Here is a 27,222-nt window from a genome sequence, read left to right as displayed (position 1 = left end):
CTAATGTAAACAATTAAAAAAATCATGGAGGAAGTCAGAGGATCCCAGGATGGAATGCAGACTGTGACAAAAGAATCTAACTGTACAGCTATACAAAACTACCTCACTGACGGGGGTGCAGGGAAAGGTGTTGACCTAAGAAGCCTTGGAAATAAGTGGAGTTTGTAAGACTAAAAGCAAAAGAAACTATGCATAAGCACTGTACTCTAGTTGATAAAGTTCTTTCCCATGGAGGTATGGATTAATAATTCTGGTACTTCTATACATGTATACTGGAATTGAACAATTAGATAAATAGATGGAGGACAATGGAAACCATATTTCTCACTGTTGGAGTGGGTGTTTATAAGCAAGGGGTGGGATAAGCAAGGGGAGACTAGAATGACCCATGTGGCAATGGATTAGAGTTGGAACATCAATATGAGCTCCTTCTTAGCATATAGATATAGAGGGCTACTGATAGATTATCTATAGTTACGTGTATATATACTGGTTATACAAGGATATTCATAGGTTATACATATTATTTCCTTTTTCTATCAGCTGAGAGGATCTAAAAGAAATGATACCCCAGTAGCAATGAGCACACCCAGTACCCCAGATCTTGGTGTCTAATACGATTCTCCAAAAGGAGCCCAGAGCATCTGATAATACTTTTTCAGGAATGGCTGATTCTAGGAATGTAACAGGAAATATGCAAGATGAGCCTGGTGCATCTTATAGGACTATAAAGTAAGGCAGTAGGCAGCACACACACACACACACACACACGCACGCACACACACACACACATACACACAATGATGGGGGTATACCAAAGGGACCCAAGAGCCAACTGAAAGACTACCCAATGGTTCAAGCTGGAAAAATTTGAGTAACAAAATAAAAAAGGAAGTATTGGTTCTTATCCAAAGTATAAAATAAATATCCTGGGTCCATGCTGACATAAATAAATGATTGACCAAAAAAAATATGTCAAGGGAAAAAAGACAAATTTCCTATGCAGAAAAATTCCAACTAATGTATGTAGATTCTCTACCTTCAAGGAGAGGGAGCATAACTCCTTACTCTTTAACTGTGGGCTGACTTCTTTCAAAGAGAACAATATGGTAAGGGGGAAAAGAGGAGTAGCATTACAGAGGAGGATGTGACAAACACTGCCTCAGCCAAATGACCAAGGTCAACCTCAATAGTGATAAACCATGTTGGTACATGTATCCTTGATAAGATGTGATAAAAATAGCAATTTACCTCTTATCTTCCTCCCCTAAATCCCTAACACCATTCTAACCATGAGAAAAGCATACAAATCCCAACAGAGGGGCATTCTACAAAATATCTGACCAGTACTCCTCAAAACTTTCAAGGTCACCATAAATAAGGTCTTAGTAAACTGTAACAGCAAGGAAAAGCCCAGTAGACACAATGACTAAATGTAATGTAGTATGTTGGAACAGAAAAAAAAATAACAGGTTTAAAAATAAATAAGAAATATGAGTAAGGTGCAGACTTTAGTTAATGATAATGTACATAATGAACATTGGTTCAGTGTTTGTAACAAATGTACCATACTAATGTATGAGGTTAATAACAGGAGAAATTGGGTGTGAGATATATGGGAACTCTGTGTACTACCTTTGCATTTTTCTGTAAAATCTAAAGCTGCTCTAAAAAAATAAGGTCTACTTTAAAAATACTTCAAAGGCTATAAACACTACCCTGATTTGGGGGTGGGTGTATAAGGAAGCTGTGACAGGCTTTCTGGACTTCCAGCCTTGGGTCTGGCTCAGCTCCCCCTCTTGCTGGCTGGGGGTCGTCAAGACTGCCCCAAGCCTCTGTTAGGCCTGTCTTATCAGATTTCAAATGGGGAGAATCATAGTGACCACTACGTGGGGGTATTTTGAGCCTTAAACTAGATGTCAAATGCAAAACTGATTAGTCAAAGTTCAAAGTACTGTGCAAATACTTTCTCATCATCATCCTCTCTGTTAACATTCTCACCCTACCCACTTCTGTTCACCCGGGGTTGAAGTCATGTCTTCACCTTTGACTCTTCCTGCTTCTCTCCCACACACCTGGCACTTTACCAGCCAGTCAGCCAGTTGCCATAGTCCTTCTGCATCTGCCTTAATGTATTTTAGCACATTCCACCCTGTTGCTTTTTCTCATATGATCGAATCCTCCTGGATTGCCCTTCCTCCCCATCCTCACACATACATATCTTATTTCTATTTATCTTTTTTGGCCCAATTTTTAGGTCATTCAGCTCAAATGCCACCTCTACCATGAGGCTTTCTTCTGACCTGTAGGAATATTTCTTGCTCCACAGACAGCCCCTCTGATGGCACTGCTCTTGTATCTCACAGAGAAGCAACTGACCTGAGGACGTGATTGACTCCCTGATCGGGCTGCGAGCTTCTGGTGGCTAGGACCAGGGGCTGACTCATCTGTGTAACCCTCACTGTGCCCAGCACAGAGCTGGCACAAGGCTGGCCCTCTACTGGTTCATCAGTGTGGATGAAGTCACAAGGAAGAGACCTGGCTCGTGGTAAAAGGAATGTGCTATCAAGAGGCACTGTTCGGGGGCGCCTGGTGGCTCAGTGGGTCAAACGTCCAACTTCGACTCAGGTCATGATCTCATGGTTCGTGAGTTTGAGCCCCACATCGGGCTCTGTGCTGACAGCTCAGAGCCTGGAGCTTGCTTTGGATTCTGAGTCTCCCTCTCTCTCTGCCCCTTGCCCATTCACACACACACTCTCTCTCTCAAAAATAAATAAGCATTAAAAAAACAAAAAAAAGGCACTGTTCAGCAGTGAAGCAAGTTATCTCAGGCCGATGCTGGCCAACCACCATCCAGAACATGGTGGAGAAGGAGCTGGTAAGGGACCCCCAAGGTCCCATAGCCCTCAGGTACTCAAAGACTCTAGAACTTTGTAAATGGGAGGAGTCCCACTGGGCTATGTCTGTCTGCTTTGCTTTTTCTATTGCCACCCTCAAGATGTGATGGGAGTGACCCAGCTTTTGAGGACAAGTATTCATTCTTCCAATTCAGAGAGCAGCCAAGGGCAGATCCAGGCCATTCTCTGGCAGATAGAGGGGAGGGGATCACTCAGGCTTCAAGAGGAAGAAAGCCCAGCCTTCTACCTCATCCTCAGCTCAGCCTGGGTCCCCAGGGCCATGGAGGGACACCTGTAGGTGATGTCTGCTCACCCACCTGACGTCACTGGGCGTGGAAAAGGCAGGCAGGGAGCTGGGCTTTGGGGGCAGCTGCCCTGGCTATGGGTGTGAACCCTTTGTCCTATTGTGCAGGAAGGAGCTTGAGTGGAGTCCCAACCAGGGCTTGTGGGGTCAGCTCAGGGAAAATGCAGTCCCTGAGAAACAAACAGACTTATAACTACCCCAGACCTGCAAGCTGGCCATTTTCTCAGTTATGTGCACAAGTGGCCGACACAGCTCAGGGATCACCTCCTCTAGGAAGTCTCTCCTGATCTACCCCTTCTCCCACCTGGCATCCAGGTAAAACAAGAACCAGGAGAAGCTCCTACATGGAGACCTACCCTGTAATGTCCATGTTATTACAGCTCCTATAACATAGTGGATTATACGGTGAGTTATCTGCTCAACCCACCAATCTGCGAGGCCCAGGAGGGCAGAGCCAGATCTAATTCAGCCCAGTCTCCGAGACCCAACATAGCTTCTGGCACAAAAATTAGTTCAGTATTTGCTGAATGAATAAATGAACAAATGAGTGAATACAGAGATGTTGAAGGCATAATCCAAGGAAGCAGAGAAGATTTAGTTGAATTAGACCCATTTTAGAGATTTTTTTAAAACACTGAGGCCCAGGAAAGGGAAATGGCTCTCAGCTATCAGATGTTCTAGAGACAGAACCTAGTCTCCTGCCCCCTGGCTCTGCCCAGAAAGAACAGACATCAGGGTGAGTGGGTTGTGGAAAACCTGGGGCCCTGCCCTAAATCCTTCAGCCTCTCTAGGGGGCAGAGAGCAGGGGTGGCTGGCTGGATTGGGCCTGAGGTCCCCAGCCCTTACCAGGCCACAGGGGGCATTCTGCAATGTCACTGTGAAGGTGCCTGAGGAGCGGCTTTTGGCCAGGATGTACTGACACGTGGCAGGGAACGTGTACCGGCGGCCGTCAAAGGTGGTGAAATGGATGTCGCCAGTCACTGAACACTCGGCTGAGGGGCAAAGAAAGGTGGTTGACACATGGGAGCTGCCCCACGGGGACTGCCTCTGCCCTGCAGGCTCTGAGCATGAGGAAGAGACAGCACTCTGTCCTTAGGAATCAGGGCAGTGTTTGGAGCCCTGGCCTTCCTTTTGACACTCAGGCCACTGGGGAGATGCAGGCCTGTCCCCAGCAGCCCACCTGAAGGTAGATGCAGCCCTGCCCTGGGCATCTCCTTCTGACAGGAGACCAGGCCTTGAGCTTGGAGACCAGTCTCCATCCAAGCCCCCCAAGCTCAGGAAGGTCCTTAGATAGACCCCCCAAAACCCTCCCTGACAGGAGGCAGAACAATCCCTTAAGCAGGCAAAGCAGCTCTGAGGAAACAAAGTGGGGCAAGCTGAACCAATGGAACTGCAGGCCTGGCCCCCAGATCCTCCCTGCCCAAAAAGCTGAGAGACCAGAGGAAGGGGGTAGAGTCCAAGGTGGGGTCAGGCATACCTGGGCAGACAGATGTGCTGCACACCCACTTGCCCGCAGTGCATGTGCTGAAACACAGAGATCAAGGAGGCAAGTCTCACCTCTCCAGGCCTGGGATAGATGTTGGAGGATAGCAGGGTCCACAGAGCTCCTGTCCCCAGCCCTCGGTCTTCCCGTCTCTAAAATGGGTGGTAGAGATTCCCCCATCTCCACGGGTTGGATTAAATGAGATCGCCTGGGACTCAGAGATGCTGAGTGAGTGCCCCCATATTGCCAGGGGTCCCAGACCCCAGATGGATAGCCCTGGTGGAAAACCCTGGAAGTCACCACTGCCCACCCCCACCCCCACCCCTGGCTGTGGACACAGACCAGGCATTGCAGTCTTCTTTCACCACAGAGCCAGTTGGGTACAGGGTCCCATGGAACTCACAGGGACATTCAGCTGGTGCCACGCAGTCCCCATCCTCAAAGATCAGCCCTAGGGTCACAGGAAAGGCCCACTTAACTCACCTCCACTCCTGTTCGTAGACCATTCATGGCTGTCCAGGGCCTATGACAAAGATCCCTTTATCCAAGTTTTCACCACTGAACCCACTTTCAAGCTTTCTCCTGCATAAATCCTTGGCTCAGGCCAGATCTGAATCTCCTCTGGGCAAATAATCTCACCTCCAGACCTCTTCAAAGAACCACCTCCCCAAGCAACCTGCATGGTGACTAGCTTCTCTTCTCCACCTCCCAAAAGCCTGTCACTGCATCTAGAACCAGTTTAGATGCCATCTCCTCCAGGAAGCCTGACAATCTCTCCCTGACAATCTCTCCCCCAACTGAATTCCTGTCTCTTCTTGTCTGAACCCCTGAGCTGATCCTCATTACATTTTGCCTTAGACTGGAGTCGTAGGTATACGTGGCTTATCACTGCAACCAGATTCTGACCCCTAAAGTCAATGACTGTATCTCTACATTTTTTTATCCCAACAACCCCTGCCTAGCCGAATGGGCTACACGCTACAGATGTGTGGCAAATGTATACCCCCTCAAAACCAGTGCATTTATATCCCATACAAAACAGCATGTGAACGAATGTTTAAACAAATACATAGGTGATAAATGAACAAATGAATGAATGAATGGCTTGTTCTCATCTATACACAGTCCCGATGAAATTAAATACCCTGATGAACTTCTCAAGAGCCACAGTTCCACCCCCATCCTCAGCCCCCTTAAGCCAGTCATTCGTTTATTCACTTATTAGTTGTGTGCTCCTTGCTTCACTCATCCCACAAACAGGCATCCTCTGAGCCCCTGCTTTGGGCTCATGCGTGCCAGCCCAGGAAGATGCTGCCAGGCACCCACTCCACCCTTGGCATACCATCGGGGCAGTAACAGCCGTCCACACAGGCGATCTCGCTGTCCACACAGGATGCCTGGGACTGGCAGGAGGCAGGGCAGCAGGCGATGCATTCGTTGTAGGTAAAGGCCTTCTCCTTGCAGTGCACGGCTTGGGAGGAAGGGAGCAGTCCATCCAGTCCCATCAGCTCTGCCAGGACACACCCACCCCCTACTCCAGGCCTTGGGGGAGAGGGAGGGAGGACTGTGATTTTTCTGTTCCCCTAGTCCCCCTGGGTAACCAGAAAGTTGGCAAGAGCCTGGGAGGCTCTGAGAACCACCCTCATCTCACTCTGTGGCCCTGGGTCAGTCCCTCCACTCTGAGCCTGTTTTCTCATCTGCCACATGGGGCCTCACGGCTTCCAGCTCTGACAACTGTGGTTCTAAGCAGGACAGGATGTTGAGCTGAGGCCTGATGAGGCCACCCACAGCCTCAGGGCAGAGATTGTCTGAACCTCTCCCTGCCCCCACCACCAGGATACACCTACCACATTGCCGGAGCTGGGTCCTCCAATCCTGCAGGGGCCGCCCCGCCTGGGCACACGCTCGGGCATACTCTGCCAGCGCCCGGCACCAGGTGGCTTCATCGCCCACTGCTCTGTGCAGGGAAACTGAGGGTCACACCGGAGCCCAATCTCTCACCAGCCCTCCAGAACCCTGTAAAGACTGCCAGGGCTCAGGGCACGCACCCCTCCTTGTCCCACAGCTAGGAAAGGGAGACTGGGAAGGTATCTAGGTATACAGATGGAGGCAGGACACCCGGGTTCTAGTCCCAATATTGGCATTGACTTGTTTGACCCTGAAGGTGTCAGTCCCCATTTCTGGGCTTCAGAGAATAGGGAAACTCTTCTGCCCCACCTATGCAGATAAGAATTTCTGAGGTTTTGGAAGTGCATCTGTCGAGGCCTGGGATTATCAGGCTCAGTGGCCCACATGCTGAGACCACCCGCCCCCCCCCCCCCCGCCCCTCAGTACTGGGACAGGTCTCCCCACAGCCCAATACCAGCTCCAGTCCTGGTTGCCTACTCACTGGCAGAGGTCACTGGTACAGCTGGCTGTGAAGGGAAGAGGGCTGACGTAGGCATGGCAGGCATCAAAGGGGGGCCGCAGCAGCACCTCGCACCGGTCGTACACACCCTGGGGAAAGAGCCAGGGGCCAGAGCTGGGAGCTGGCAAGGCCACTCACAGCCCTCTGACTTCACCCACCCCTACACAGAACCCCAATTTGAGACCAAGGGAGAGAAAGAGGATGATGGAGGGAAAAGGGATGGGGCCATAGGCACAAACAACCCTGGGCTCCTGCAGCCAGTGACTTTCTAAGAGGGAGACAAGAAACCTAAGCCAGACACTAGGATGAGGAGTAAGGGGAGGGTGGGGAGTAGGTATTCTCCCCAGGGTCCAGACCTGCATGGTTCCCGGGCTCTGCTGCAGACACGGTGGGCGAGGCAGGGAGGCAGTTGTAGGCCTTGGAGGCTGGTTGGGGGCTTGTTCCTGCCAGCTGTGCACAAACTCAGCCACATCGTCGGTCAGCTTCCCTGGAAGGGAGAACTAGCATGATCACAGGTGGGTGTGACGGGGGAGGAGGGGAGGGGCCGCACAGGGCTCTAAGGAGGGCAGGTGGAGCCGAAGAGATACCAAAAGCGGACAAGGAGTTGAAGAACCCAGCCTCTTGGCTCCCATCCCAGTTTGCATTTCCCAACAGAGCCACTCTCCTGAGAAAGCTGGTGGTGATAGTCAAGAATACTCAAGAACCTGTAGTAGCTCCCTACTCTCCAAACTCAGGGGAGGCAACTAGTATGTGAGCCTGGACAAGCTCTCTCCAAGCCTCAGTTTTGCCCTATGTGAAATGGGCAAATAATCCTCCACCATGGTATTATTGCCAGGACTTTATGAGATGATGCGTGTTAAGTGTTCAGTATGTTGTGGGTGCCCAAAGGTGTCACTTCCCTTCTTGGGAAGGCCAGAGTCACCATGATTTGGCCCTGCATGCTTCACTTTTACTTCTTACCACTCCTCTATAGGTATCTTCAGCTCCCACGGGGCCCTTTCTCTTCCAGGCTCTCTCTGGCCTTCTGCTCCTGCCCCCACCCTACACTCACAGTGTGTGCTTAATATCCTACCTAGCAAAGTGCCCTTTAGATCCTTATACAACTCTAGTAGGAGTGGTCTTTATGACTCTTTTACCCACAAGGAAACGGAGGTTGAGTGACCACACACTTGGTAGGAAGGGGCCCTGACCCCCCACTGGGTCTTTAGTACCATGGGTACTGCCCCAAGACCTCTCCCACCCTTCCCAGCCTGACCTCCACCCAACCTCCTTCCTACTTCCATCCAAACCCCTCGAAGGCCACTTGCCCTGCACCTCACCATAGCTGGTCACCAGGTCATCCTGAGGGTCGGCGTTGTTGTTCCCACACAGCCCATGAGTCCAGCCCAGGAACTCTGGGCTCATCTTGATGTAGACGGCTGAGGCACCATCCCAGGCCAGCGTGAAGGCTGACTGATGCCGCACAAGGACGTAGCCAGCAAGCTTCTGCAGACTCACGCTCCCCATCACATGTGGCAGTTGGACTCTGCAGGGCACAGCCCAGAGCTTCTGGGTGTTCACATCACCCCCACTCACCCAGTCCCGTCACCAAAGGACCTGCCAGCCCCACCTGCAGGAACCATCATGTACCCAGCACCTGCCTCGTCCACACGCAACTGGTACCATGTGAATCTGAGGCCCCCACTTTCCCCCCTGACTTCCTGGCCATCTGAGGCCCACCATTAGGGAGAGATTCTTTTGTCTTCAGTGTTTAAAACTTGCTTTTTAAATTTGCAATTTCCCTGGCAGGGATAAATCTTAGAGTGTCTGAAGTTGCTAGATCCTTTCTCCTGGATGGGACAAATGGTATAAGCGGACATTTACTTGTTTTGTGTGTTTGTTTGGGGCTTTTTTTTTTTTTTTTTGGTGGGGAGCAAGAAAGGCATAAGAAGAGAAAGAGGCTGAGGGATATGGAAAACTAGGAGTGGAAGAAAAGATGGAGAGCCATTGCAGTCCCAACCACATTCCCAGTTTTACTGGGACGGGGTCTCCCAGCCAGTCTAGAATTTGGCAACTTTCAATCCACCAGAAAATCAGGAAAAGAAAATTAAAGAAGGGTCTAACCAGCCAAAACTGGTACCCAAAGATCCATATACCAATCTTTTCACAGGAGAAACACCTGGGCTTTCAGGTTTACATTCAGCGCCAGAAATCTTGGTTACCCAGTTTCCAGATTTGAAGCAGGAAATGACAATGGGAGAAGGGTCATTGCAGGAAGACCCCTTCCCCCAACCCAGCAGCAACATGAAGTGACAGCAGATAGCAAGGGAAGCAAAAGACAGTGAAGACAAGAGACAAGACAGATTTCAGAAAGAACCATGGTCTGGACCATCTGGTGTGGGGGCAGAGTCCTTATTCCTCTGGTCCCAGGCATCCCTGATGTCCCAGCAAGATAAATAACATTGAAATGACCCTATATCATCAGAGAAGGGTGACAGTGTGCTTAATATCTATTCAAGGAGGCTTGAACTACATATGATCCATTCACAAAGATTCCCTTAAAAATGTGAAAGAAAAGAATTGAGCATGCTTGTAGTGTTATACCCTCAACTTTATCTGGAAAATTCTGATTTGAATACCCACTGTCTGGGAAACCCACAGGGCCTTGAGTCTCCGAAAATCTTGAGGGACTCATCTTTCCACAAACCCAGCTGACTAGAAACCCAGCTGGCCTGCCAGTATGTTCCTGCTCTGATGGTGGAAACTGCTGTTTGCCCCTAGAAAACAATTTTCTTTAGGCTGGAGAAGAAAGGTACTCACCATCCCCCACCACTAGTGTCAGGGAGCAGGAGAGCTCAGGGCAGAAGGTGTTATAGTTACCTCACGCCTCCATGGGTGACCTCCTTGGCCAGACGGATCTCCTGCTCACCCGCAAAGAAGAGGCTGACAGACCTGGAGCAGGTGTAGGGGGAGGAGCCGCACTGCGGGTCGTTGTGCACCTGATTGGGGGGTTCAGAGGCCAGTGTGCAGGGCTCCCGCTACAGACCTGGCCCCGAGCTTCAGTTCTGAGCACAGTGGCACCCTGTGGAGCTTCCGCTAACGCCGATACCCTGCCCCCAGTGTGCCAAACACCTTTCCTCTGTGATGTCTCCAGTCCCCACAACGCCACTTGACCAGGAGGTCAGAGCTATGATTATCTGCATCTCCCAGAGGGAGCAACTGATACTCAGAGAGGTGAAGTGATGAAGGTCACACACACACAGCCAGAATTCCAACTCAGGACGGAAGGTGAAATTTCAGGGCTCTTTCCAGTACACTGTGCTGGCTCCCTATTTCTGGATTTTTTGTTTTTTGCAATCCAGGTTATCCCATCAGATTGAAAGCCAAAGTAAAGTATATGCTCACACAGTCTCACACACACACACACACACACACACACACACACCCCTCACATATTCACAGGGTACTCTCAATACATACACTATAAACACACTCCTGGCAGGATATAAACAAGACCCTGGCAGGCACAGTCTTGTCCTTCTCGGCACACATAGGCACATGTCACCCCTGTGCTGCCTGTCACATACGCATCTCCTCTGTCCCCTCCTCAGACAGGACCCATCCCCCAAAGCCATAGGACCCAAGAGAGGGAGGAGAACTGAGGTCCCCAGGGCTTAGGGAAAAGTCTGAAAATGTTTCTTCCCGGTGTGGAAACTCTTCCCAGGAGTAAACCTTCCACTAGATTACTGTTAAATGTGTTTAAGCAGGCTGGAGTCATTTCATCTAGAAGTGGGGCCTGTGAAAACCACCTCACAGTCTAATTAAATTTTTCAAACTTTTGGACCATGACCCACGGTAGGAAATAGAAATGTATACATATATAAATAAAACAGAAGTTTTACAAAATAGTGTTTACTCCTATTCATGTGCAATGCATCCTTATAATATTTTCTTTCCTTTCTCTTTCTTTTTTTCTTTCTTTCTTTCTTTCTTTCTTTCTTTCTTTCTTTCTTTCTCTCTTCCTTCCTTCCTTCCTTCCTTCCTTCCTTCCTTCCTTTCTTCCAGTTGGGACTTATTAAGTTGATTTCATAATCCGCAAATGTGTGGCATCCCGTTAGTCTAAGTAATTGACACATACCCATCATGAAATGACAGTCATGAAAGATCCTGATGTGTGATACCAAAGCAGAGAGGGCAGAATTGCTCAGCCCATCGAGGGCATGGTCCTTGGGGCAGGCCCTGGGCAGGTCTATGCCTGAGAGAGAAGGACACACCCAGCTAGCAGAGGGGTGACACTGAGCACTAGGATTTCCCCAAACTCCCAGCCCGCTGGCCCTCACTCAACACTGACCGAGGTGCCCCTCAGCAGAGCTGGCTCCCCAAGTAGACTTTTCTCCAGATGGAGGTACTGACCAGTGCCTGAAGCTGATGCCCCACTCAACACAAGGAGCAAGCATGTAAATCAGGCCTGCCTGACAGTGAGTCTCAGACATGTGTTCATATACTAGACAAACTCTGACTGAGCACTAATCTGGGTACAAGGAACACCGAATGAGAAGACATGGTCCCTGCCTGGAAAGCTTATATCTGGTAGAGAAGACCAACCTGGAAACAGACCTTTGTGAGAAAAATGCACTGACAATGTAACAATGAATGCAGAACTTTGATTACACAGGGATTATACAGGCTCTCAGAAGAGCCCCTGAGCCAGCTTAGGTCAGCGCATCCAGAAGGGCTTCTTAGAGGCGGTAACTATGAACTGAGTCATCCAGGACCTGCCATTCCCTCTGAGGCACGGTGCTCTTTCTTATCTCAGATCTTTAGCACCCAAGTTCCCTTTACCTAGAACGTTCTCACATCCATCTTTTACCCCTGGGACCCTTCACTTGGCTAACTCCAATTCATTCATCAGTTCTCCACTTAAATGTCACTTCCTCCAGGAAGTCTTCCCTGATCATCATCCTTCCTAACGAGGAAAGTAGGTTTCCATCACGTGCTCTTCTAACATTTGGCGTTTCTCCTCTGAAGCACTCAGTTGTACTTGAAATGATTCATTTGATCTGATGTTTACTGTAAGTTCCGTGTGGACAGAGACCACATCTGTGTTGTCGTCCACAAGGCCACCACCAAGCCTTGTGCCAGGAAGAGTACAAGTACGCACTTAATACCTAATGAGTGAGTGACTGAATCAGTCACTGGCCAGGGGCATCCAGGAGTGTGTGGGTGAGAGAGGACTGTGGGGCCTGCAGCTCCTTCCAGGTGTAGACTCTCTAACTCTCCCACGGAGAGCCCAGGCCAGTACAACCTCCAGAGCCTAGTGGAAACTTCTAGATGGGCAGGGTAGGGAAGGCCTCACCTGGACTGAGAAAGTCTGCCCCTCGGGTTCATGGCGCCCTGCCAGGGTATAGCTGCCCTTCCCAGAGAAGTAGTAGTACAGGCCATCAAATGTCTCCACATGGTGCTGTCCCCATGCCCGGCAGATGCTGTCCCGCTCAGGGCCGGCATTGTACACTGTGCCAGAGAAGAGAGAACCTGTCCGTACAGTTGCAGTGGGCACCAAGCTAGAGGCCGGTGGGTTCCAGAGCTGGCAGAGAACCCCCACACACACCCCAGCCCAGGACCCCCAGGCCTCAGGCCCTCAAGCTCTCCCTGTACCCAGGGCCAATCCCAGGGGTGGGATGGAGCCCAGACCCACCCATCTGGCAGCGTGGCCCAGTGGCATTGAAGCGTCTGCAGTCACAGAAGGCTGGGTACACACACTCGCCCCCGTTGAAGCAGGAGAACAAGTCTGGATGGGAGACACAGAAGGCACCTCCCCATTGAGCCGAGATTGGCAAAACCCAGTGATACAGCACCTCCCTCGTGCCAGGGCACCAGACCCAGCACTCCCAGAGCTGCACAGAACTCAGATCCCACCATAGGTAGCCCCAACATTCCTCAGTAGCTAGCTCTAATGGGGACACAAGTAGGATGCCTCAAACCTGGCTGGCTGTCTTCCTCCCTGACAGACAGGGGGTGTGGGGTCTCAGAGTACCTGTCCTCAGCATGCATCAGGTGGCCCCCAGACTGGCTCCATCTGGGCCTTCAGCTCCCTGTGCTAAAAGTTCCTGGCTACCAGACAAGGCAGGCAGACTGAGAGTATGGAGCCTGTGGAGTGCCCAGAGATCTTCAAGTACCATTTTCCTCCCTTTCCTTATGCTTAGGGGAAGAGGCCTAAGCATGAACCAGGGAAGGGGGAGATGTCTCACATTTGGAATACAGTAGACAGAAAGGCCACAGAGGAAAAGAAAACAAAGTAGAGCAGAGTGTGGTGAAGGAAGGAGCCATGATGCAAGACAAAGGGCCACAGACACAGGACAGGGTAAAGGTAGAGGCCACAGACACAGGGCAGGGTGAGGGGAGAGGCCGCAGAAACAGGGTGAAGTGGGAAGGGGAAATAACCACTAAACAAGGAAACACAATCTCACTAGCATCAGATAGTGTGAGAGAGAAAAGCCACAGGGCCATGGTCGTAAGAACAGGACACTGCAGAGGAAGACATGGTCGTAAGAACAGGACACTGCTCTCCTCAGCCAGGAAGGAGAAAGCAAAATGGAGTTGGAGACCGGGGCTGGAAAAGGTGGAAAGACACCCCTTTCTGGGGAAAAAAGGTCACAAGAGGCCCTGAAGAAAGCTTGCCCTGCCCTCACAGGTTTCCCTGCGGGCCAGGGCCTTCCCATGGGCTGCAGGGAGGGGGCCACTTACAAGATGGTGCACATTTGGCCCGATGGAGCCGTCTTTCCCAAGAGGACATGGCCAAGGAGTCCAGGACTTCAGCCCCCTTTTCAAAACAGAAGGAAGACAACTCGGTCAAGGGCTGATGTCAGGGAAGGACCTCCTAGGGGCCATGCCCCTTCCTGTCCATCACCTGGAGGAGGAGATTCCCTGCCCCTCAGTGCCCCCAACCAGCCCACCTCTGTAGGCCCACTTCTGAGAGGTCTGGAACACAGAACTCTCAGGCCTGCCCTAGAGGAGTGAAGGCTGGTTTTTACCCTCCAAGGTGGCATCTCGGTGGCCCGAACACAGTTCCTCCACTCCATGCTCCAATATCCCCCAGCTTCCACTCCTTTCTTCTCTCCCTCCCAGCGCAACACAAAACCCCCTTGTCTGGAGAACAAATACTCACCACAGAAACCACATGAGGCAGACCGAGGAAACAAAGGCAGCCCCTCTCCCCAGGTCAGGGGAACATCTCACCCCATCCTCCACTCCAACCTTCCACACAGGTCACCACCCACCATCCTCAGAATGCAGCTCCAAGCAAGGACTTTCCCTGATACCATAAATCTGGGGAGGCCACAAGCAAAGAGAGCCGAGAAATCCTATCTTCCAGACCGGAAATCCCAACATGTGGTCTCTCAAGATATAAACCATCTGAAATTCGAACTGTCCCAAACGTCAGATGTGTTCAGTCACCACACGGTTAGCTGACTTGGGACACCTGACTTCCTGGACCCTAGTGTGAGGTGTCTCATGTCACCTGGGACTGGGGTCCTGGGTGCAGCAGGCTCCTCACCTCTCAGAGCCCTGGCCTCCCCATTTGTACAGCTTCCCAGATCTCATGTTCTTGTTCCTGGGGCCAACCAGGCACCAACCACACTGTGGGTATTTCTCACATGTCTTCCTCCCTCATTGTCATCTCTGCATCCTCAAGCAGAATCCCCAGCCTCTGGCCAAGGACTCAGACAGAACCCTTGGTCCCTGGAGCCCAAGCTCAGTTCTTTGCTCCTCCCTGGCAGGCCCAGTCTCTTTACCTCATCCCTGGGCACTCCCTCCCTCCCTTTTCACCATCTTGCTAACCCCTGGAAGATTACCAGCCCCTCCCTGGCCAGGTTTCAGTGTTCTTGTCCCACATTGGCCCCTGGTTCCCAGGTCCTCCCTGGCTCTCCTTACCCTCCAGACCCAGCCAGAGCCCCAGGAGTTAGGCTTCCCACCGTGGTCGTAATCAATCTCACAGGGCCTCGGAGACCATGGGAAAAACGATCACCATCAGCATCCCATAGGCCCTGAAGAGCTCTTAATGAAGCCTGGTCTTTGTGTCTTTCCACTCCTTGCCCCCTCCTCAGATGTGGCTCCTGAGATCAGTGTTAATGAAGGTAAGATAGCCAGTGCTTGCAGTGCAAGGCCATTTTCTGGAAAACATTTTAAATCTTGCCCAAATGATTCGTCTTCAGTATAGATCAGAAGTTCTTAATCATTTTGATGCCAAAGACCCTTTTGACAATCTAGTGAAGCCTAGCAACCCATTCTCAGAATAATGTCTATAAATGCATAAAATAAAACAGAAGATTACAAACATACCAATTATATTGCAATACAGTTACAAAAATATTTTATAAAACTGATTAATAATATTTGTGCTTGTTTATTAATACATTAAATAGCAAGATAGCAGCAGATCTTAACATTGCCAGAGTTTGGAAGTAGTGAGTTTACATGAGATCTGGAAATATCAACAACTGTAAGGTGATATGAAAATATATATGATTTCTACTGGTGACAGGCACAGACACTGCTATTGCTGCATTGTGGTTTGTAGCCTGTAGTAATAATTAAAGGGGATGCTAAATTTCAGTTAAATTGAGGATCCTGTGAATAACAATGTGGGTTTTTTTCCCCATCCTGGTCTATACCCTCAATTCTCTGGAGAATGGCTGAGTTCTACAGGAATGTGGCAGTATTGAAGTAAAGGTTGGCTGACTGCTGGTCTGGGACCTCCACCCTTACCGATGAGATTATTCCAGGCAAAAGCCCTCGAAGGATCCCCAGGTTCACTTTCTAGCTAATGACCTCATTCTCCCACTCCCACTGAGTAGCTTTAAAGGAAGGTCATTCCAACCCCTTATTTGCTCTAAGGAATAATGTGAGAAACCTACTGGACTTGGCTGATCCAGAAGCTTCCCAGAGGAAAACGGAGGGAGGCTTACCCTGGAATCTGTTAAGGAAGGAAGCCGGCCAGCGGAATGAGGTGCTTGGGTAAGGATAATTTCCCCCACTAAAACACAGGGATTCCTGGAGTTCTGGGGGGCATTGATGTTGTGGGGAAACAGGCTGGCTCCACCAGGAGACCTTGTTTCACCTGCTTTCGAGGGCCTCGGCAGGTCCTCCTTGATTTCATCTTATACAAAAAGAGTAACAACATTGTCTTTCAACTCAAACTGCATCTGGCCGTGATTCTAAAACTTGGGGCCTGGAAAAGTGGGCAGACAGAAATAAAGAGCCTAGATAATCCACACCTTACAGAATAAGCATGCCTTCCTCCTGCCTTGGGGGTCTTCATTCATACCTATTTCCAAAAGACAGGTATTTGGGGCACATTGTTTTCTATTATAAACAATACTCCCCAACCTGCTGGCCACAAAGAGCTGGCCACAAAGAGCTGATCCCGAAGGCCAAGGTGCATGAGTTGAGGTTCAAGATCCTCTGTGGGACCTGGTTATGGGTGGGCTGGATTTGTAACATGTCTAAAGTTGGAGAAAAGACACATGAAGGACAGGATTGAAAAGAGAACCTGAGTCGCCTGATCCAGAGACCAAAAAAAAAAAATTGGCAAAGGGGGAAAACAAACTACCACCTCTCCTGAAAGCATGGAGGACCCCGGGAGGGTGGGCAACAGATTATGGTGCAGACTCAGAGGATAATAGTTTGGGGCTCCCTTTCCCAACCAGCCCTTCCTCACAAACCCCACCAAGTGGTCCGATTTTCGTCTCTCCTCTCTAGGTATCCTTGCTGGAGCATGGCTCAAGATATGGAGTGGGGCCTCTTACAGGGCTTTGTACTTTCCCAGACCAGGCAGGGAGGAGAGAACTCAACTCACCTAAACCCTCACCTTCTTGCTGTCACCCTAGGACGGGGGGGGGGGGGGGGGGGGGGGGGGGGGGGGGGGGGGGGGGGGGAGTTCAGCTATGTCCTGATTGCATCTTAGTGCCCTCCTCCTCAAACAAAACAAAACAAAACAAAACAAACAAGACCAAAACCGAACTGAGCCGACTACAGGGTCCCAAGAGATTAGGAAAGTGGGAATAGAGCCATCTCGTAAATTTGCACACTTCAGACGTATATTAGGAACACTGTTTGTTTCCTTCCAAATAACTGCAGAGACAACCTTCCTGCAACCTACAGAGCTCCCTGCCAGCCCCAGTCCCAGAGAGAAATAAGCCCCTGCCCAGTGAAGACCCCTTCCCAGGGCCTCCTCTTACCTGGCCTCCTATCACTGTTGTAGCATCCTCTATGGCAAGGGTCACCTCCTGAGAGCTGTGGCTAGATGAGAAACAAGTCTAACATAGGCGAGGGGATAGTAATGGGCCATACATCCCCACCACCTCCAAGCCTCCCCCCTACCCTCTGTGCTAAAACCCTGGGGTCATCCATACTAGAAACAAAGATGGGAGCCGCGGATGCAGCAGCCACAGGCTTGCCCCTACTCACCTGGGATGCCGGGCAGGCTCGGGCTGCAGCACTGGATTGCCCTGGGCTGTGGGTGCCGTGGGGGCTGCGGCTGGGAAGGAGGATTGCTTTCCACTCAAGCCAGGCCTCTCTTTGTTGGGTCTCCCACCACCTATCCCCCCACCTGCTAGGAAGCTTCTTCTGCATCCCCCATTCTCTCTCCCTACAGACTTCAATCCTTTCTCCCTCTCTCTGGCGACCTCTCTTACAAGGGTCTCCTCCCTCTTTCCTCCTACTCTCTGTGCCCCAGTTCTCTCTAGCTCCCCACCTGGGGTCTCTTCCATCCTACCTAACTTGGGACCCATTCCCCTGGCTGTCGCCGGCCTCTTTTTCCTTCCGCGCCCCCTCCGACCCTCTCCTTGGCCGTGGCCCTGCCCTCCCTCAAACCTCTTTTCCCTCCCTCTCTGAAACCTGCCCAGGCCGGTTCTCCTAAAGGTTCCCCCCGGCCCCTGGCCTCCCCTAGCCCACACCCTCTCTTACCGAGAGCCTGCACCCTCAGGGACGGGCCCGTCGGCTCACCCCAGGGCAGCGAGACGCAGGCGAGTAGCAGGCAGAGCGCGGGCGCCGGGGCGCGCGGGGCCGGGGCCCCCATAGGGGCGCAAGGGGACTGGGAAGCCTGAACGCAGGATCCGGAGCTCGAGTGTCTGTCCCGGCGAACGCAGGGTCACATCTCCACTCGGCGACCGCAGTCCCTCTCACTCTCTGGTCTGAAGGTTCCCCTGGCCCCTCCTCCCAGGCGCTGGGCTCCTCCCGGAGCTAGAGTGACAGGACTGCCCCGCTCATTACCATAATTTAGGCGCCAGATCTCAGCCCAGCCTTTGCCCTGTGGCTGCCCCTCCCCAGGGGAGACTGGATTCAGATCACTAAGCCTTAAGTCCCCCGGTGGAGCAAGGAGATAGTAAGTGCAGCCCCCAACATCCCTTACCCTTCAAAGATCCCCAACTCAGAAACCTGGGTTTTGGAAAGCCCTTCCACCAGACACCCAAGATGCTTGTGTGAGTCTGGTCTTCCACTCTCCTTTTACAGAAGCCCTGGGACATGCCGCTGGGTGGTCCGTTGTCAGTATCAGAATCAAACCTGCAGAATCCTAGCACCACTCACCATTACAACTTCCTGGTTCCCCAAGTCCCTACTCTACCTGTTCTGAGCACCTCTAGGGAATGAATCATGACTTAGTCCTCTGTATGTCCAGCACTAGTTCAGGCCCCAGCTCAGAAAATGTTGACTGAATGACAGAAGTGCCTCACACTCCCATATTATTGATCCCATCAAGGCCAGACTTTAACAACAACATACAAAAACAAACAAATAAAAACACTTTAATTTTGAACAAGATATACTCCCTCTAGAAGGAATTGTTTAACGTTGGAAATGTGGGCTTGGCAGCCTTGGGAACCTGTGTATCACTCCCTTGGCTAACTAAGTGTTGGAACACAAACCAGATGCAAGTCTTGCAGAAATTATGATGATAATGGTGGTGGTGGACTCAGTATATAAACTTGGAATGCATTCATTTATTCATCCATTGAACAAATTTGTTGAGCATCTATTTCTTACCACACCTTGTTCTGGGAATATAGTGGGAAATAAAGCACACATCCCCACAGAGAGTATTTGGAGCTGTAGGCATAGATGAGAAGAAGAGGAGGGAATCAAAGATGGAGACTTAAGGAACCCTGGTTAGGGAATGGGTGAAGACAAAACTTGAAAAGGAACATTCACAGGAGAGGAGAGACAGGACTTAGTGCTGTCCTCAAAACCAAAAGATAAAGCATTTAAAGAAGGAGAGAGTCTGTGGGAGTGGTGGTCATGGAAAACGACTGAGGTGGCCAGTGGACTGCATTCCCCTTGTAAGGACATTTGCCACTTTGTCTGGATTCTATGAAATAACAGCCATATGACTTAGTTAACAGATGTAGAAAATCAACAAAGTAAGTTAGAGGAGAATATATTTTATGTGTCTTTCCTGGACCTTTGAAAATCCCACAAGTCTTCACCTTTTATCTCTGCCTTAACTAGTTAATACTAAGGTGAGAACATGGATAATATTTCAAGCTTCTTCTCCAGGAAGGATTTATATCCTAAAGTAGGCAATAATTTAGCTCAAATAAAAACAAGTCTGTTGGCAAAGCTTCAGCCATTGGGGATAAGATGAAAAGGAGGGGGGTCTTTAGGTGTCCCTGAAGTTATGATTATAAGTGGTTCAGTATTTTGGGTTGCTGTCCATCTCCCTGTCCCCTGCTCCCTGACACGGTGCACACAGATCAGGCTCCCACCATGGGTTAAATCCAGGCACAAGCTCCAAGATTAAAGGTCCCACTCGCTCTCATTCACACCTATTTTTATCACCTCTTTCCTAATCCACTCTTTCCTCTCAGTTTGTCCCAGGCTTGGTTCATCATTGTCTTTGTACCCCAGCCCTAGACCTAGGAGTTGAGTGAACTTTGGCTGAATAAATCAAATGAATCAGATGGGGGTCTGGGCCCTGGGTAAAGGTCAGCAGTAAATCAGGATGTCACTGCCAGGCCCTTCCATGCCTCAGTGAGCGTGTGTGTGTGTGTGTGTGTGTGTGTGTGTGTGTGTGTGTGTGTGTGTTTGGAGTGAGATTGGGCTAGGGATGTGGGATGGAAAGTTGGTTCGGGAGGGGCACTGCCACCCACTGGTTCAGGCCTCTGTGAGCCTCTTAAGACCCAGACTGAAGGGATTCACAGATCAAAGATTTCTTCCTAATGGGAATAAGCCCATGGAGGAGGCCTTATAGAATTGCGCTGGAGGTGAGATGCCTGGCAGTGGGTGAAAGCCTCAGGAGTGCACGAATGTGCCTCTATTTGCGCATCCATTGATTATCCCTACCCACTGATGTGAGTCTCAGGACCTCCACAAAAAAGTAGTCTGACCCCCCCAAAAAAAGTTTCAAACCTCCCCAGGCCTCCTGAGATCCTCTCCCTCAACTGCTTGTGTTTGGGGGAGCACAAGGTCTCACTGGCAGTGAGTGACAGGGTTGAGATTCTGTCTAACTCCAGTTCTGCCTAACTCCAGATAATAAACAACAAAACAACGCACATTCGTTGAAGACTCACTAACTATCACGGTCTATTTAAACTCCCTACACCCGTGTAGATTTCATCGAACCCTCCAAGGGGAGGGCCAGCATCGAGTTCAATCACCGCCGCCACCACAACATACACACAGTCGGGGACATTTGCTCCGGAGGGCGTCGGTGGGAGGCGACGAGCTTCCGGACAGGTGTTCTGGACGGCCCAGCGGCCCCGCCCAGGCCCCGCCCCTCCGCGCCCAGGCCACGCCCCCACCGCTCCCAGGGCTGCCGGATCTCGTTGCGGCTCCTGCCGGCTTGGGGCCGCCAGGCATCCGAAGTAGCGAGTTGTGTGGCGACGCTGCGATCTGGCCCAGCCATGGACCGGAAGGTGGCTCGAGAGTTCCGGCACAAGGTCAGAGCTTTTTAGGGGCCCCTAAAGCGTCCAGGACTCCGGAGTCCTGGACAGGGTGAGTGGGGGATTGTCAGACCGAGTGCCACCCCTCCCTTTTCCAGCCCGGACTTAGAGCTGTGGATGCACTGGGACCCCTGAGAGTCGTTTGATTTCCGGCTGGGATCCCCAGTGAAATAAGGGAGGGGACACTAGGACTCCAGGTGTGGGAACCCATAAACCGATCTCCAGAAAATGCCCTTTCTCCTTCTGCTCTCCAAGGGTGGGAACTTCTCTGGGGTTGGAATTCCTTCCAGCCTTGGCCTGAGGACAGGGTGCTTCTCTGACATGCCCCATAGTCAGTCCCCCAGCTCCTAGTGCCCCAAGCTCAGGGCTGTTGGAGCATATGGAGAGGGTATGGGACAGTGTCTGAGAGGTGAGAATTGGTGGGAAGGAAAACTGGTCATCTCTCTCTGTCCTTTGACCTCAAAACATGAGTTAGAAGCACTTTAGGGAGCCTTTCCCCACTTCAGGGCGCCTTTCCCCACTTCAGGGCATATCTTAGGGCCTGAGAAGCAAGCCCCTGGCACTGACAAGGGGGCAGTGGGAGGAAGGGAGGAGGTACGGAGAGTCAGCCAGACTCTTCAGACAGAGCTATATCTCCCCTGGTGTGTCCCAGTAAGGGACATCAAGGATGGTTCAGGATTCTCAGGCCCTCACAGAAGGGGGCTGGATTTCACCCAGGGTATTTCCAGAACTGTTTCCAGAGCTGTGTGGGAGTTGCTGAGGTCCTGAGACCAGAGAGGACCATTGGAGGTAACCAGCAGACCTCCCCACTAAGACTTAGGATGCTTCAGAGCCCAAGGGTGAAGCCAGGGGATCTGGAGCCACCCACAGGCTTTGCCTGAGGGACAGGTGACTCTGTGCCCTGAGGCCATCACAGAGCCCGATGGGGCAGTGTCTTTAGACCAGGCCAAACCTCTTCCCAGGCCTGAGGGAGGAGAGCTCAGGTAGGCAAAGTCAGGGTGCTTAACCCCTCTCTCCTCACAGAGAGGCCCAGGGAGCCAGAGGAGCCAGTCAATGTAGAGGCCACAGGAGCTAAGGGCCAGGGGGAATCATTCAGTTAATAAATGTATTTGGAGTACCCACTCAGTGCCAGACCTCATCTGTGCCCTCACATTGCTGGCTGCACAAGCGGGAGGCAGACCCTACATTAATAATTACCCACGACTGGGTGCTGAGTGTTGGGATCAAGGTTTGGTGGGAGTACGAAGGAGGAAGCTCACACTGGCAGAAGTCTCCTAAAAAAGAGGGCTTGGGTATTCTAAGGATGAGAGATAGCTGGAAATTCAGCAGGAGTTTGGGGCTGGTGACTAGCAAGGGGAGCATGAAACTGTTCACCAGTGCATCCTGTTGTGCAGAGACGTGAGGGGAGAAATTTCAGCCGCAGGGGACATTTGGTGAGTGTAGATTTCAGGCAACCCACTTCAAAGGAGCACAGCCTCTCATCCCCACCGCAAGGCTCAGGCTTGAATTTCAGTTTCCTGCCCCTGAGCAGAAAGTAATGTCAGGTCCTCTTTTGCCTCTTCCCTGTGGGTACTATCTTTGCCTCTCTTTCAAGAATTACCTATGGAGTCCCTGGTGTCTGACTTGCCCTGGAGTTAGCCCCTGTTTCTCTTCACCAGGGCCTGCAGGTTCCAAAGGACTTCGGGTCTTCGTGTTTCCATTGCCCTGCTCTTCCTCATCACAGGAGTCATTACCTATTTATGCCCCTGTGTGTGCAGGCGGGGCCGGCGCCATGTGGGCAAGGCCTAGGCTGGACTTTGTGCCCTGCAGCCTCCAAGACGGCAGGAGCCTTCGCCTCCCAGGTTGAGATCATCTAGGAACTAGGGAGAGAGGACAAAGCAGCAGAGGATACAGATGGGGGCGCACAGCCATACTGGGTGAAATTTACAGCTTCTGTTGATTGTTTTCTAGGTGTCCCTTCCTTAGTGCTGTAGTGCAAATTTACCCCTTGGGAATGGTTTGTAATGGAAATCTTTATCTGTTGGGAGTAGCACTAAAAGTGGTATATTGTCATGGAAAGTGCTGTGTGGCCTTGAGCAAGTTATTAACCTCTCTGTGCTTCCGCTCTTTGATTTGTTAAATGAAGATAACAATAATATTTGCCTACTAAGTTTCTTGTGAGTGTTGGGTGAGATCTACACGGGTGTAGGGAGTTTAAATAGACTGTGATATTTAGTGAGTCCTCAACAAATGTCCATTGTTGTTGTCTGTTATATGAAGTTGGGCAGAACTGGGGTCAAATCTCAACCCTGCCACTCACCGCCAGTGAGACCTTGGGCAAGCCATTTAATCTCACTGAGTTCTAGTTTCCTCGGCTATGAGATGAGGTTTACAGTGCTTACCACACTGGACAGTTAGGATTAAATAGGAATTCAAGTACTGGCTACTCTGGACCTGTGGTAACCATTTGGTCCATGGCCACCCGCAGATACCTGCAGAGCATCCTGTTGGATGAGCCAGCAGGCTCCAGGCTATTGAGTAGAGTCCCTTTCTCTGGGCTTGTGCAGTTTCCCAAGGACATCAGCAGTACTTACATGCCCTTCCCAGTCACCACCTTGGGCCAGGATACCAAGGAGAGGGAAGGGGAGCATCAGAGACCAAGTAAGCCTCGTCCCCAGAGAACCAGATTTTCAAAAGAAGGCTGTCCTTCTGCTCACTGTGCCTGCATGTTGGAGGAACTTGGTTACTCATTTGCTCAAAAAGTTTTTATTGCCTGTTCAGTAATCATTCATTTATGGATATCTGTAGTGTACCCTGCCGAGGCCAGGCCCCTGGGGGCAGGAGGAAGGGGATCAATAAGAAGGTCAGAAAGGCCCCCTGCCTTCCAAAATTTTACTAATCATTCATGCAGTAAACATTGACTGAGCTCCTAATATATGCCCAACATTACTCTAACCATTGAATAATAAAACAAAGTCCCTGGCTCCTTAGTACACTCTAGTGGGGAAGACAGACAGTTAACAAGTAAACCAATACAAGTATCATACAATGCAAAGTAGTGATACATGTCATAAAATAAACTAGGATGAGAGGACAGAGAGCAACCAGTTGGTTGTCAGGAAGGCCTCTCTGAAAAGGTGATATTTGAACAGACATCTAGAAAGAAGGGAGGGAAGGAGCCATTCCAAGGAGTAGAAGAACTTGGAAGAATATTCCAAGAGGAGGGAACAGTAAAATACAAAAGCCCTGAAGCCTTTAGGAACAGCAGGGAGGGTGGTGTTTCTGAGAGGAATTACAGATTGAAGAGTAATGGGTGATGAATTAGAGTGGGGTGGGGGCCTGTAGACCAGGGTCAGGACTTGGGGTTTTGTTCTCAGAGTGATGAGAAGCCAGCAGGGGAGTGACACGACTGCCTTGCACCTTACACGAGGGATTGTTCTGAGTGCTGGTAGAGAGCAGACTGAAGGGGCCAGGCGTGGAAGGGGGACCCCAGGCAGGAGGCTCCTACAGCAGCCCAGGCCAGAGGTGGGGGCTTGGACGAGCATGAGGAGCAGTCAGACCCCGGACATGAGAAAAGGTAGACCCAGTGGGTCCTGGTGATGGGTGGCTGTGGGTGTGGAGAGGGAGGCATCAAAGGGGAGTCTACATTTTGGGAGGAGCAGGTTGGTGGGGACAAGATGGGAGGTGGTGGAAACCAAGAGTTCCATTTTGAATGTTGTAAGTTTGAGATGCCTGTTCAAGCATTAAGTAGAGAGGTGACAAAGAAGGCCAGGAGCTGTGGGAGTCTGAAGATGGGGGGAGAGATCTGTGCTGGAGATAAGCTGCAGTGAGTCCTTGAGGAATAAATGGTAGCTCAACCTCTGAAACTGATGAGGTGACGTAGGGACACAGTGAAGAGGAAAAGAAGACCCAGGACTGCACCAGGGCACCCCAACCTTTAGAGGAGAGGAAGAGAGGAAGGAACAGCAAGTGAGGTAGGAGAAGCAGGGGAAGAGGGCATGATCAGGTGTGCCAAGCACTGGGTCAAATGCCACCAACTAGGGGCGCCTGGGTGGTGCAGTGAGTTAAGCATTCAGCTCTTGATCTCGGCTCAGGCCGTGATCTCATGGTTCATGAGTTTGAGCCTCGCACTGGACTCTGCACTGGTGGTGGGGGAGCCTGCTTGTGATTCTGTCTCTTCTTCTCTCTGCCCCTCCCCTGCTTGTTCTCTCTCTCTCTGTTTCTCTCAAAAGAAGTAAATAAACTCTAAAAAATTTAAAAATGAAAACAAATGCCACCAACTAGCCAGCAAGACACAGGTGTCTTGAAAGGATGAAGAAAAATAAAACAAGGACCAAATATACCCAGTACTACCCAGGGGTAGTGCTCTGAAGGCCTGAGGAGAAGTGTGGCTGGATCCATTCATTCCAGCAACATTTATGGAGTGCCCACAGCCTGCTAGCTGCTGAGAATATAGAATCTGTGTTCATTTACTTAGTTCTGGTCAACAAACACTTAGCACTTACTATTTGCCAGGTACCGTGCCAGGCATTAACTCAATGAATAATAATAATAAAAAAAACGATTAGGGTCTCAAAGAAAGATGAAACCCTATGAAATAGGTACTTTCATCCCCATTTTATGAGGAAACTGAAGCCCAGAGAAGTGCAGAGTCAGCTGGGGAAGGGGCTTGTTGGTCTCACCCTGCCACACTCCTCCCAGGCCCGTGTCTGGGCCACACACAGATTAGTGGGGAGACAGGAGAGTAAAGAGAGAATGTACAACACAGCTTGGTGAGTGCTGTGGCAGGGGTGGGAACTAAGTGGTGTCACGTGTGCAGAATGACAGCACAGGACTTGTGGGGGAGCATGAGGAGAGGTTTGACCAAGGAGAGCTGATGTTTGAGGCATCTTAAAGGTGGAGGAAGAGCTCACAGGGAGAAAATGCTGCTGGTACTACCACTGCTAAGAGCCAATGTTTCACACCGGCCACAGTTGAGGCAAGAAGCGTGAGGCTTATCCCAAAGGTTTCCCAAATGGGAAACTAAAGAGAGCTTTACGAAGGATGGGCAAGGATGCATGAACCCACAAAGTGTGGTGACAGGACCTGGGAGCAGCAGCAGGAACCCAGGTGCTCCTGAAGGGGCAAAGGAAGGGGAGAGCCATGGCTACAGGCAGAAGCTCAGAGCTGCTTGTAAGGTGATGTAGCAGAGAGTGTGAGCAGGGGAGTCAGAACCCCATTTTCTCTCTCCTCGGGCTCTCACACCAGCTGGGTGTCAGAGGGCAGGGAGCCCAGGCAAAGCATCCTGGGACACAGGGCAGTGTGGAGAAGGCTGCAGAGTGGGTCTGGAGACAGAAAGGAAGAGACTCAGCACATGTTTCAGAGTCCTCAAGATTTGGGAGCCCTGGGCACTGTTCCAAATACTTCGTGTATATTTGCTTATTTAGTCCCCACAACAGCCTGAGAAGGGCAGATGTTCGTTGAGTGGAACAACATGCATTATTTAATTTGCTCTTGCTCTCTTTCTCGGTCTTTGGCAGGGTGCACACGTGGAGGTGTATTTGCATGAGCTGAATGTTGTTTGCTTTCCCTGTGCAGCTCTCCTGAAGGGCCAGTCCATATGGAGGAATGCTGGGAGATGAGGCTGGAAAGGGCCCAAGGCTAAACGCAGAATTTGCCTCAAGGGCCCTAGACAGGGGGCCTGAGCCCCCTTCCCCCTGTCATACAGACAGATAGCAAAGAGTTAGTTGAGGATCAGCCAGAGAATGCTGATGCAGGATGGAGGAGACCAGAGATAGGTGGGCCGGGAAGGAGGGATTGATGTGATAAAGTATTTGTAGATGCTGGGCTCCTTTGGGGTTTCTGTGCCCATGTCAAGAGAGATCCAAGAAAAGGAAAAGATTTTTAAATCTAATTAGAAAAAGACGCAGTGTCTGGCACACAGTAGGTGCTCAGTAAATGTCTGTTAGACGAATGCATACAAAAAGTTGTATCTGGTAAGTGGATACTATGTGGTGGTCAGAAACAAAGCAAAGGTTTTAGAGCCAGCCGGCATACGTTGGAGTCTCAGCTCTGCTCCTTCTTGGAGCCTATATTTTCTCTTCTCTCAAAGGGGGATGATAGTATCCATGCATGTCAGAGGTTTGTTGGGAGGTTAAGAGAATTTACGTAAAGTTCCTAGACATGGTTGGCAGTCAGTAAGCAGAGTATGGCCTGAATGAGAGAACAAGGAGCAGTCCAAGGGCCGAATTCAAGGA

The 27,222-nt window shown here is 50.7% G+C and overlaps 2 protein-coding genes across 3 annotated transcripts in view; one reads left to right on the top strand and one right to left on the bottom strand.

Annotated features, from left to right (window-relative positions):
- The window catches only part of OTOG (otogelin), an 89,428-nt gene extending 71,281 nt beyond the window's left edge, over window positions 1-18,147 (bottom strand). Inside the window, 15 exon segments of the mRNA XM_042907167.1 lie at window positions 4,048-4,193; window positions 4,679-4,725; window positions 5,027-5,135; window positions 6,027-6,155; window positions 6,532-6,641; window positions 7,074-7,180; window positions 7,448-7,578; window positions 8,411-8,616; window positions 9,951-10,069; window positions 12,427-12,581; window positions 12,766-12,858; window positions 13,815-13,890; window positions 17,309-17,386; window positions 17,538-17,607; window positions 18,026-18,147. Coding sequence (XP_042763101.1) covers window positions 4,048-4,193; window positions 4,679-4,725; window positions 5,027-5,135; window positions 6,027-6,155; window positions 6,532-6,641; window positions 7,074-7,180; window positions 7,448-7,578; window positions 8,411-8,616; window positions 9,951-10,069; window positions 12,427-12,581; window positions 12,766-12,858; window positions 13,815-13,890; window positions 17,309-17,386; window positions 17,538-17,607; window positions 18,026-18,147 — 1,698 coding nt within the window.
- Window positions 18,148-20,917: 2,770 nt separating this feature from the next.
- The window catches only part of USH1C (USH1 protein network component harmonin), a 47,247-nt gene continuing 40,942 nt past the window's right edge, over window positions 20,918-27,222 (top strand). For both annotated transcript variants that reach the window (XM_042906086.1, XM_042906085.1), the window contains exon 1: window positions 20,918-21,004. In XM_042906086.1, coding sequence (XP_042762020.1) covers window positions 20,969-21,004 — 36 coding nt within the window. In that variant the 5' untranslated portion in view covers window positions 20,918-20,968. The remainder of the gene's footprint in view (window positions 21,005-27,222) is intronic.

Source organism: Panthera leo, chromosome D1 (assembly GCF_018350215.1).
Source record: "Panthera leo isolate Ple1 chromosome D1, P.leo_Ple1_pat1.1, whole genome shotgun sequence".
Lineage (NCBI taxonomy): Eukaryota > Metazoa > Chordata > Mammalia > Carnivora > Felidae > Panthera > Panthera leo.
Note: the sequence above shows the minus strand (reverse complement) of the source record. Positions and strands in the feature narration are given on the sequence as shown.